General features: G+C 40.4%; 1 protein-coding gene across 2 annotated transcripts in view; it reads right to left on the bottom strand.

Moving 5' to 3' along the window:
* The window catches only part of slc8a3 (solute carrier family 8 member 3), a 140,376-nt gene that overhangs the window by 121,296 nt on the left and 6,436 nt on the right, over positions 1-12,644 (bottom strand). For both annotated transcript variants that reach the window (XM_005934004.3, XM_005934005.3), the window contains exon 2: positions 9,424-11,291. In XM_005934004.3, the coding sequence (XP_005934066.1) occupies positions 9,424-11,204 (1,781 nt within the window). In that variant the 5' untranslated portion in view covers positions 11,205-11,291. The remainder of the gene's footprint in view (positions 1-9,423; positions 11,292-12,644) is intronic.

Below are 12,644 nucleotides of genomic sequence, written 5' to 3'. Positions count from 1 at the left end.
GCGACACTGACTCAGAGAAACACAGGGTTTAAATACACTGGGAAGTAACGAGGGGAATGAGACACAGAAGGAGGGCACAGCTGGGAGAAATCAGGACTGACGAGACAAGCAAAGCAGGACACATTCATATAAGACACAGAACTTCAAAGTAAAACAGGAAGGATCACACAGAGACGCGGACTTGACACAGTGGAGACAGCAACTAAGAAACACAGAGACATAAACCATAAGGCAGAGGACTCTAAGAACCGAGAGACACAGAGGGGAACTCAAACATGCAGACACAGACTACACAGAACAGAGGGGACACAGAGAAACATGAAGGGCAAGGGATCGAAACTAGAAACCATAAAATAACTCACACAAGTACAATATTACAAACATCACAAGGAACTAAAAACGCTGGGTCAGGAGACCCAGGACCATGACAGATACTGCACTCCACAGCAGCCATTTTCAGTCCAATAATTCTCAGAAATTAACCCTTTTTTAATGAGCATTTTACTGTAGTATGCATAATAGAAAATGTTCACATGGCTACACAACAATAGCGTTTATCTTTTTTTTTCTTTTTTTTTTAACTGCTCGCTTATTAGTGCAATCTGTTAATTTTAGCCTCTAACATTAGCTGATGAGAGTCATTTTCAAGTGTGTGACACCTTAGAGTAAACACATTCTTGGGGTTAATTAAAGGAGGCATTTTTCTGAATTATTTAAATTTTATTATTGCTTTGAATACCTGCAGATTTAAGGTGAAATAGCCCTACAATGCATTGCTGATGCTGGTCTCTGAAAGAATTACTGTTCTGTTGAATGAGCACTTAAAATTACAACGTTGCACTATTAAATCACCACGTATGAATAGATCTCTATAGCTATGAATAGTCATCTGTTATAGAATGAAAGCAAATTGTAAATTAGTGCAGGGTGCCTTTGTTAAAACATCTGCAGCTCTGACAGTCAAATGGGTCAAACTGATGCACTTACTTCCATCCTAACTCCATTAGGCTGGAGAAGCTGTCAAAAGTTTGGGGAGCCTGAATATACAATCCCAGTCAGATTTACACACTCTGGGTTGGGGGGGGCTCAGAGCTGGTGACACGCCCTGCACTGAACTGTGTTATAAATAAGCTTTAACTTAATTGCATTTCCCCAACTGAGAGAAACAAACGCACAGGCAGCATATTTATTACCACTAAACCTGTACGTGATTAAATGTGTTGGTGTGTGTTTGTATGTGCGTGTTCCTCTACGGTATTTGTAAGTAAGACCAAAGTGCAAAAGGTACACTAAGTTGGCAGAGGAAATGTTTTCATGAATCTTTTGTATTGTACGTCTGCGGTTGTGGTTAGAGCCTGTGTGAAACATTTGTTTGGCCTTCGTTTCACTATTTTATACTTTTTTGTAATATTATCCAATCGTTCTGATTATTTTTTCTTTACAGCTCAGACTCTCATCTGTCCTCCAGTAGGCTGTTTCCAGAAACTATTTATATCATATTTTTATTATTTATGACCTTTCATGACTGTGACTGGATGGAGGTGTAGCCCTGTATTTACCTCCAGCCAACTGGAATACACCTTAATGAATAATGCAAAACCTATGTAAAGAGCGCTCCTTTCAACTTAAGCTCATACAGCTTCTATGAAGCGAAGACTGACCATTGATGGTAAAAGGAAACATCTAGCTGCACCAATTACCACTCAAAAAGACAAATTTTCTGCATTGCAGCCACAGGTAGGTTAGCTTTAGCATAAGTTTTGCTGCGCAACACAACCACTTGAAAGGAACTGAAGGAAAAACTGCCTCCAAAAATTAATTTCAGCCATTCCAGATGTAATTTTTCATCCTCATGAAAGCTCTTTACAGACTATTTAGCTGCTGACAAACAGGCAGAAACACCCTTCAATGCATCACTTGTCATCTTAGCACACTGCAAAGCAAACTCTAGCTATAGAAGTTATGTGCATACTCACTGTGGCACTGGTCACAACAGACCACTTCAAAATTGCTTCATCTTTCTAGGAAGATGGATGTTTAACAATTTGTCATCATAATCTAACCCAAAGCATCTTGCTCTTCTACAAAGAACTGCTACAAGCACTGGGGGCTCAAGCACAGCAATTTGTGTCGTGTTGTGTGATTCCCAGATTATTTCCCTAGTGTCACAATTAGGTAAAAAATCTTTGTCTCCTGCAGAAGTTTCTTGGCTGGATTGGCATGAAACTTACAACAAACACTTGTGATTTGCAGAGGACGCTTCACTGACTTAAATCTTCAGGTGAATATTCATTTAATGAGAGAAATATTTCTTTATCTGCAAAAAAGAAAAAAAAAGAAAACATGGAATGGAAACACCCATCGTCCCCAAGAGGATGAACTCTAATAGTATTGGTGACCTGTGACCTTTCAAAGGCCCGCCCATAACTACTGATTTATTGATCTGGTGACATGCAGGTCAAGACTTGGATACACAGGCTAAAATTGGACTCAATTCGGGAGCAAAGATGGCTGATGTAAGCGCCTTGAGGCGACTTTTGTTGTGATTTGGTGCTATATAAATAAAATTGAATTGAATTGATGTATTATCAACATTGAAATTTCTATATTTAGAGCAGGGGTCCCCAATCCCAGTCCACGAGGACCGGTGTCCCGGCAGGTTTTAGATGTGTCCTTGATCCATCACAGCTGATTTAAATGGATAAAATACCTTCTCAACATGTCTTGAAGCTCTTCAGAGGTCTGGTAATGAACTAATCATGTGATTCAGGTGTGTTGACCCAGGGTGAGATCTAAAACCTGATTTAGAGCAAGCTTCACTATGAAATACAGCTATAATATAAATACCTTTTAAAAAATAGCACCTTTCGAACCAAAAACGGACTGATGATAACCTACACGTGAGGAGAATTTTTCCCCAAAGGAGGAGGTAAAGCTGAGTGGTCAGCAGGATGAGGATCAGTGTGGACATGTGTTCTGTCAGTCATGGCACCCAGAGGGGGTTACAGCTACACAGTCCTTAGATATTAAGGAAAAATGTTGCATGAGGGGATTTAGGGGAGGTGGGCATTCATCTCCTTATGAGCACAATGCAACCCCCAATGCAATGTTTTTCATACAAAAATATAAGGCGAGTTTACAAGCACAGAGGCGTGCTCGCAGAGGCGTAACTACTGTGGCAATTACTGTAGGTGATTCAGGTCTGTCTGCTGCACACCACTCATTTGTTTATTAATCTTTCAGTGCCTGGTTAAACAGCCGTCTCTCCGGGGGATGGAGCATCTCCACTTCACAGCTGTGTTATCTTTAATGGGTCAAAGGAAACAGAGGCCTACATTTATTATTCTCAGCAGCTTAATACCAATGGCTCCTGAGCTAAAGATAAGAACAGCCACCCCTCAAACCCAAAGACACAAATGAGGGGTCACAAAGGTTTACTACCAATTAATATTTCAGTAATTTTCTTGATTATTCATTTGTCAAAAATTCAGTCAAAGACTGAGAAGTCTGAGGTGTCTTCTTCAACACACATGGATATTCAGGTCAGGGAAGCAGCCAATAGTCATTTTTCTTTAGTAATTATTCAAACTCAAGGACTTGCTTTGAGGATAGCTGCTGAAACAGGAGATGATCAACCAATGTGAGGTTTTGCAAATACGTGAGCATAAGATAGTAACTTGTCCATCGTTTTGGACTGTGACAGTTACGCTGACAGTCTAGGATCAAGTAACAAATTTCCCACGTGTGGGACTAATAAAGGTTATCTTATCTTATCTTATCTTAAGTCCATAAGGTCTCATGTATATAGGACTAGAGACTGGACTGTGACCATCAGTATTCCCCAACCGGTTGTGAGTGATTGTTGGAGGTTGGTGACTGCTGAATAGTAGCGATTGCTGGAACCACAGTAATGCAGGTTTACAGACTGATCAGAGAACCATCTGTGGCTAAAGTAATTTTTTTATTTCCCAACCAGTTGCCAAAAAACTCCTTATGATTGCTTGGTTTGCTGCAGTCATAGTTTGAATTGAAGTGACTTATTTCTCTCCAAACATTGCCCAGCTGCTCTCTGAGCTGTGGTGAGACTGTGTGACATAAATTGGAAATGGAAACCATGTGCCTTAAAAGCAAAAGTTGTGACTTTTGAAACATGTTAGCTGCACCTCTGAGGCAAAACTTTTACTTTAACAAGGAACTTTCTTTATTTCTGGTTATATTGCACTTTTTCAAGTTTTACTATAAATGCCGGCAATCACTGGTTTTGTGCCACATTAGGGCTTCCAAATTTCTTATTATGTTCATCCTAATCAATTAATTAATGAATACAACTGCAGCAATCGTATTCACTGATCATTGCTTAATAATTATTGATAAATAATCATATTTCTAACATATATAATTAAACTTAATATAATTAAATAATATAATTGATTAAATTAAATAATTATTAATTTAAATGAATTTAATAATTTAATAAATAAATTGTTGTAACATTGTAAATCAAATACATTTGGATTGTATTTGGGGTCTGAGTGTTGATTAGGAAAGATTCTTGACTGTTTTTATTGGAATTTTGTAATCAATTAATTCATTAGGAAAAAAACTAAAAGTGATACAAATCAATTTATGGTAATGGTTAGCTACAATTATAAATGAGAGATGTAGCTACCCACTGGTCTGTGAATTCCTTTTATGAATTTCTGAAATGTGCACCAGTTAAATTAGCCAAAATTAATAATTTATTAGGAAGCAATCTTGGAGTCAGAAGTTACTGAGCAGTTTTGACCACCAATTTAAGAGGTATAATATAAGACGCTTATGTTATCTTGATGAGATTCATACCAGTTGGCTTGGCCCATAATTACTGGCACCAATAACTGAACTATGACAGCTATTGTCCAGCTAAGAAGTGAAGTGATGTATTCCAGAGTTCCAGATTAGGACTCCAATACATTTCCAGTCTGGTTGTTAACAATGGGACCAAAGTATGTCAAAAGAGATTGAAAGTCAATGCCTCATAAAACATGGGGAGAACAAAAGGAAGAGTGAAAGAGTGGAAGCACTATGTGGTCTCATTGCCCTATAGGGCATCAAAAGTGCCCTGCTCTTTAGACTCTGCCCTCACTCGGCTGCCACAGTTACCAATGAATTAGCGTCAGGAGCGTTTTTATATGCATGCCAAACAGGGAATCCTCCTGCAAAATGGAAATAAACAGAAGATTCCCATTTTTAAATATAAATGTGAACGCAAAGGAGGGAAATAAATTCAGTATTTTTTCATGTAAAGAGCATGAAAATGACCCTGGGGAGAGCTTTCAAGGCAGTAGAAGAAACATTGTTGTAATTATGCCTTTAGTGAATATTCTACACATTCATCCCTTTTGTTTTGTACATGGAAATGTTCTCATGAATCTTCTGGTATGCTTCTGGATGAAGCTGTCACTTCCACTGTCTTTTTCTGTCTCTCTGTCTTTTTTATGGATACACACCGAATCTAATTCATCACTACCCAAGTGTAATTATGGAAATTTCTGGAGATTTGTTGGAAGTTCTGAAACAGCAGTCTGCCATTCTACAAAAGATCTAATAGTCTCTGCAGAGAGGAGCAAAAATTTTCATATTAATACCGGAGCGTGTTGATGCTTTTGACAATTTTCAATATTTTAACTGCTTAACTGAAAATTCATTCAACATCTGTCATTACTGCATACAAGTACATTCATCAACACTGACAGTGTTCAATACCTACGATGTTTCAGGATGTGCTTTCGCAACAAAAGTCTTATTTTGTAGCCTTCACTTCTGTACAGACTGACACACGTTATGTCTATATAACTGCAGGAAAACTGACTTTTTATTTGCGTACCATATAATTCCTTCCTTAAAGTGCACAGCCTCTTCTTTCCACTGCCAGTGAAAACCTCAGAGTTGATATTTATCACTGATTTAAAAGCCAGACTATGATTTTAGAGCTCGCTAAAAGAATCAAGGGTTGACTTTTTTCACTGTCCTTAACCTTTGCCTCATAATTCATTGCAAAATGTTGACACAAATTTTCACATCCTGGGTGCATGTATAATAGAGTAAGGCTATGTTTCAGGAGGTGTTTTGGTAATTTATTTAGCTCTTTCTTAGTTTAAAATGAGTTTGAAAGAGAGGGTGCCAAACATAAGGCCCATGGGCCAAATGCAGCATGCCAAAAAGGTCCTGTTCTGTCAAACTGAGGGGCTTTGCAAAGTAAAAGAAATAAAAAAGAAAATGTACTGAGATTTCTGATGTGGTAACAATAAAGCACAGGAATGGAAATGCATGGACAGGCGGACGCGTTTCTAGATCACAACAAGTTGCTTGAATCATAGAGACGTAAAGTACAAGTGCTGATGAGTAACAAAGTGCTGATCCGATATCTGGATCAGATATCGGACCGATACTGACCCAAAAAGCTGGATTGGCTATCGGTGACAATGAGCCGATCTATTCAGTTCAGTTTTATGCTGTTCCGAGTTTACTTCATCACTGGACGGCGGGAGCTATCGGCAGAGTTAATGTAGCATGGAGGAAGCTAACAGCAGAGGGACAGCAGTTTGGAGGTATTTCACGCTGCTACACCAACAGCTTCTATCTGTATGTTTGCAAAGATTTTTCACTTCACTGCAAACTGTGGTCAAAGTGAGCTGACAAGAATGAAAAGCTCCAACAATGGGATTCTCTCTCTCTCTCTCTCTCTCTCTCTCTCTCTTGTTTATTTTACTACTTACATTCAGTCAGAGAAGAGAGTTGGGTGAGTGCAATACTTGTTGTTGAGCTATTTATGGTGTTGTCAACAGTATTAAATATTATTTCACTTCAGTTGTCTCCTGAGGAGAAAGTGCACTGGTGTCACTTCAAATGACAGCAGTTTGAAATGACACCAGTGCACAATAATGCAAATAAATTACTGTATTTATCCTGGGCCTGTTTTTGTTTATTATTTAATCAATAACTACAAAAGAAAAAAGCTCTGAATTTATATTCTTGGATATATTTATATTTGTGACATCCAAGCTGTTTAAGAATGGTTCCTAATCTCTTCCTGACAGCCAGATTATTAATATGATATAATAATTAATACTGACACTCGGTAGACAGTATTGGTATCAGATCAGATACCAATTTTAGAGTGAGAGTGTTCTGTGAACTGCATTGCAGATATAATACCAGGAGAGTAATAATTAAGTGACATAATAAGACCTAATGGTTAATTATTGATAAATGATATTTTTAAAGGCCATTTTTTGTTAAATATACAAGTTATTACATATTGGTTTTAACTGCCAAGCCAACTTGACCTTAAATTGGTCTGCATGTGACATAAGAACTAAAATTACTTTAAGTTAACAAAGCGTTAAAAGTGTTTCCATTTTGCAAATACAGCCTTTCATTCTGTTACACGGGACTTTTAAATCTGATAATTTATAATTTAGCTACAACAAAAAAAAAAAGAAAGAAACAGTTAAAAATCCACCATCATGTAAACCCAGATTGTTCACCCCATGCAAAGATAGATGCTATAAAGAGTATTAGTGAGCTTTACAAATGCTTGTTAGGAGGATTTAGTTAACATTATAGAGAGCCTGGCTCGCTTATCAGCCCCTTTTCTAGTGTTTATGCAAAGCTAGGCTTGCAGGCTGTGGCTTTAAGCTACATGTTTCGATTAAGGGTAAACATTAAAAAGTATAAAAAGCATTCGTTTAATTATTTCAACATGGATTCTCATTTTTATACCTGGCTTGTTTATATTGTGAGATTGAACGCATCCAATATACAATAACGAAAATAGTTTGGACCATTTTAAAGAAACGTTTGCTAATTCTGCTTCTAACACATGACTGGTCTTTATCAATTTACAGTGTTGTGCACTCATACTGAAGCTGTGCCGCACTGTAAGAAGCTCGCAGCATGATGCTCAACACAATGAGCAGATCGATACGCTAACATTCCCTCACAATGCCGACAGCATCACAGCAGTCTCTCTCCGCATTTCTCCCTTCTAACTCCCTCAGCAGCCCAGCTCCAAAAAAGCATCTCTCACATAAATCAAGTAAAAGCCTGAGAGCTCAACGGGCCCCGAGAGCATGGTGATCACCCCGACACCCCTCCCCCCGGTCCCCTGGGCTGCCTCAGCCCTCAGGAACCCACAGCCTGGAGCACAGTCCCTGCCAGTCCGCCACGGCACACTGAGTGGGTCCTGATTGGCGGCGGAAGGGAATGTCACAGATGCATGTCACTTTGATTCAGTGCCTGCAGACCAATATGTGAGAGGCTAACATGAAATAAACAAATCAATATTTTTTAAGAGCCACTGTTTTGTGTACAATCCAGTATCCTAGAGAAGTGCTTTGTATACATCTTTTTTTTTTTTAATGCAGCAGTGTCATACAATATATGGCCCTGATAGAATTTCTGCTACAGTATGGTATGTTGGTGTTATTGCAAAAACCGCCAAAAATGCCCACTCATTTGTAAGGCTATGTGTTTTTGGGGTTTTTTCCGTTGTTGTTGTTTTTGGGCAATATTGTACACAGATGGTACAGCTGACAAGGCTACACAACACACACAATTTACGTAATTGTACTATCTAAATTAAATTCAGGGTTTTGTTTTGTTTTTTTAAATCGGGGCTGCCTCATGGAGGAATCACACCTACATGTCTCATCATGCTACAGTCTACCTGCTAACCTAAAACAATGCCATGTACGAAGATTTAATTTTCTCTTCTAATATCTGTTTCCATTCGTGCTTGCTGAAGTGGAGAGACACGGAAACAAAACCAAAAAAAGGAAGTGAGCAAAATCCCAGAGTTTGACAAAACAAAAACAGCAAGGATTAGAGACGAATTCGTGTGACGAATCCAAAAGTTGAATCCCTTTTGCATGCGACACACACACAGGATTGCTACCAAAGCACTGTGATGACAGCAAAATCTCCTGACGGGAAAACAAGGGGATATAGAGTGCACGCTCAGATGAGAGGATACATCACCCAACCATGTAAAGAAAAAAAGGCATTTAAAGGTCACAGCGTGATGAGTGCAAGCTACACATGAACAGGTTATCAAAGTATGCTCCAAACTAAATGATGTCAACAGGCAAAGAAGACAATATCTCTTTTCAAAGCAAATGCGACGAGCTTCTCACAGCCTTCTCGCAGACTGCTGAATATCTTTGAAGCTATCAAATAGTATATTATTTCTAGAAAGGTACACCGGCATCAAACTGAAATTCAAAAGCAAAACATAAATCAGTGAGTTTAAACTAACCCAAAATTATCAATGACTCCTGGGTGCATTTCATTTTGAATAAGCTTGCTAACTAAAAATACCAAAAACACAATAAGAAAAAGCAACTCCTCTGCAACCACACAAAGAAAATGTTGGTGCCTTACCAGGTTTCATCATTTTTGAACTCAAGCTCTCCGTACGTATCTTCAAAGTCCTCTCCTCCTCCTTTGGCAAGTCCCTCCACAGTGCGATAAGGCACGATGACCGTCCCCCTTGCCCCAGAAGTCCTCAACACTTTGACTTCCATGATACCGATGCTCTCACTGACATGGGCTGAGTTACTCTCAAAGGTGAAGATGCCTGAATGATCATCGTCCAGAATGGTCACAGTGGCCACAGTGGGGAACCCCAACACCGCCTTTGGATATGGGAGACTGTTGGCAGACAACACCTCATCCTCAGTTTCCAAGACGCGCAGATTACTGAGACGTACAAAGAAGTGCTCGTCCTCTTCGAAGATGTCATCATCTATGATGCCAATGCTTATTTCCTTGATCATCTCTCCGGGTTTGAATACTACCATACCCTCTGTGAACTCATAGTCTGCCCCGGCATTAGCCGAGCCATCCTCCGTCTTATAATCCACGTAGATAGTCTTATTGATGTCGCCTCCTTTTCTGGTGATGGTCAGAATAACGGCCCCGCAGTTCTCGAGGCACTGGTAAACAGCAGGCTCAAAAGCGATCCGGGAAACATACTCTTCTGGTTCCTCCACGTGCACCTCCTGCACGCTGGCGCTCTTTTTCGCCTGTTCTGCTACGTGTTTTTTCAGGATATTTCCAGCTCCGGTCATCATGCGCGTAGCTTGAATGCGGTAAAAGGCACGGCTCTTTTGCTGGTGCGAGAGAGCGTAATAGTTGGCCATCTCAACAAGCTGATCCAACTCTTTCTCCGGGTGCTTCTGCTTCAGGTCTTTCAAGATGCGAATCATATCGCGTCGGGACTCATCTACCTCTTTGCTCTCAATCAGACCAATCAGATTGCTGGTCGCACCTCCATCCATGAAGTGAGAGTTAACCATCTTGCCGTCCATTTCAATCCCCTTGGAGCGTTCGGTCTCAGTCTCAATGATGACACCCCTATGTTTTTCAGTGCGGTACTTCTTGTGCATGAACTTATAGAAGAGCAGTCGTCTGTCTGCCACCCATGCGAGGAGTACACATATGGGGAAGAAGGCCAGCGTGACTAGACCCTCCCAGACTTGGACTTCATTGGGAGAAAAAACAGCCAGGATCATGTAGAGCCAGATGTAGGCAAAGATACTCCAGCCTGCAGTGACAAAGAACACTCTGAGGTGCTTGACCTTTCGTACCTCGCCTTGGGGGATGACAGACACGCAGAGGCCAATGATGACAAACATATTGAAAGCTGCACTGCCAACGATTGTGGAGGGCCCAAGCTCACCAGATTTGAATTCATGTCCACAAACTTCGATTACAGAAAGCATGATCTCAGGAGCCGACGAGCCCAAGGCCATGAGGGTAAGGTTGGAGACCGTTTCATTCCACACACGGATCGTGGTGGTGGTCGTTTCCCCATTGGGCCTTTTGATAACAATTTCTCTCTCTTGGGAGGTGATGACCTCAATGGCGGCCATAAAACGGTCAGCAATGATGGATACTCCGAGGAACATGTAGATCAGTGCCACGAAATAGACAATGACCCGTGCAATCTTGTCTCCCATGGAAGGATCCTCGGGATACCAGATGGGCAGGATAATCCCTGTATGACACTTTGTGTTCCCTTTGCAGGTGCCATTGCTGGGGCTGAGCAGAGGGCTCGGAGTGGTCCGGGCCTCTGTACAAAGGAAGGCTACAGCCACAGAGACCAGCCCCAACCAGAGGCAGGCTGAAGACCCTGGTTTTACAGGCTTTGAGCCCTCCATGCACCCTCCTTCGTCTCAAGGGTCCTTACCACACTGAGAGTCGCTCTGGGATCCAGCACTGGGCTGTGTCTTTCCTCCGCCCACCACCTAAACACACCAGACAGAAACAACAGATATTATACAGTTTATTACAAGAATGAAAGACTTTATTTTCAGCCTTAAAGCAACTGTCTCACATTGCTTTGTAAGCTTTTTTTTTTTTGCCTTGAATATTTTTAGTACCAAATAAATATTATTGTACTAGAGTACAGTGCATTCTCAATAGTTGCGTAATAATTTAATATTTAATGTAATGACATAATGGAAGGAGTATCCAACCTCAGGGTATTTTCACATCGTTTTAAACTTCAAGTGGTACAAGTCTGCAAGACTGTGTTTGCATTTCACAGGGAGAAACAAACACGAACTGAAGCAAGAAAAGAATTTCTTAATTTTAAATGAGCGCAAGAATTCAAATTATCCAACCATCCTTCTGTGCGGCTTAATTGGGTTTCTCCTTTCTACTTCAAACACCATTTTCATGAGATCTTTATGTTATCTCCGAAAATGCTCAGCGATTCAGGTCGGTAAATGAATATGTGAGCAATGCAGACAACATTAGTTTAATAAAATTACAGCCTGCGGGCTCATTTCCAATCATAAACTTTATTTTGATTTGAGATGTGGATACATGCAACAAATAATGTGGATTTGAGCATGATTGTCTGAAATCTCTCGGGTAATACACAGCTCTGAACCGAACAGCTCGCTCAGCAGGCATGCAATGTTGCCAAACTAAGCACTGTCCAAAATGTCGCATTGGCAAAAAAAACAGCAGCAGGGAGGCAGGAGATTGTCAAGAGGCAAAGTGAAACAAAGGCTACAGATGTCCCATCCAAATTCATTATACACTGAGCCCTAAACGCGCACTTACCACTTCTGCAAGAGAGAGCAGCATTACAATAGCAATGCAGACACTGTCCAAATTCATAAAAGCCCTAGCTAAGCATTTTACGCACCTCTTCAGCTCTTATGAGATACAACTCGACCATCCTTCTGATGCCAACAGCTGGGGCCTAAGGCAGCAGGAGCATAATGAACAGTTGACCACCCCAAAACTTAGATGATATAACACAGGGGGGAATTATTATAAAGGCTCTCCCCTTGGTGTTACCCGATTGTTTAACAGTTCAGTGAGTTGGATGGGACCCTCTATGCAGCCTCCACAACACCTCCGGACCTCCTGAGGCTCACAGGCAGTTTAGTCTGAATTAAAATGATCTCTTAAGAGAGATACATGCAGGGTAAGTTAATAACGCTACCCAAAATTCACCAGAGGATTACATTTTTGTATTACTGTCACACTTCCCTTTGCTTTTTTCGAACTAAATCTAGTTCAAGTCTTTTTTCAATTTGTACACAAAAAAGAGCATTCTTAGGTTCTGATTCCTGCTTAAAGGG

The sequence above is a fragment of the Haplochromis burtoni genome, unplaced genomic scaffold, assembly GCF_018398535.1.
Source record: "Haplochromis burtoni strain Fernald_Lab_line unplaced genomic scaffold, NCSU_Asbu1 Contig_176, whole genome shotgun sequence".
In the NCBI taxonomy this organism is placed as follows: Eukaryota; Metazoa; Chordata; class Actinopteri; order Cichliformes; family Cichlidae; genus Haplochromis; species Haplochromis burtoni.
This window is presented reverse-complemented; position numbering and strand designations above follow the sequence as displayed.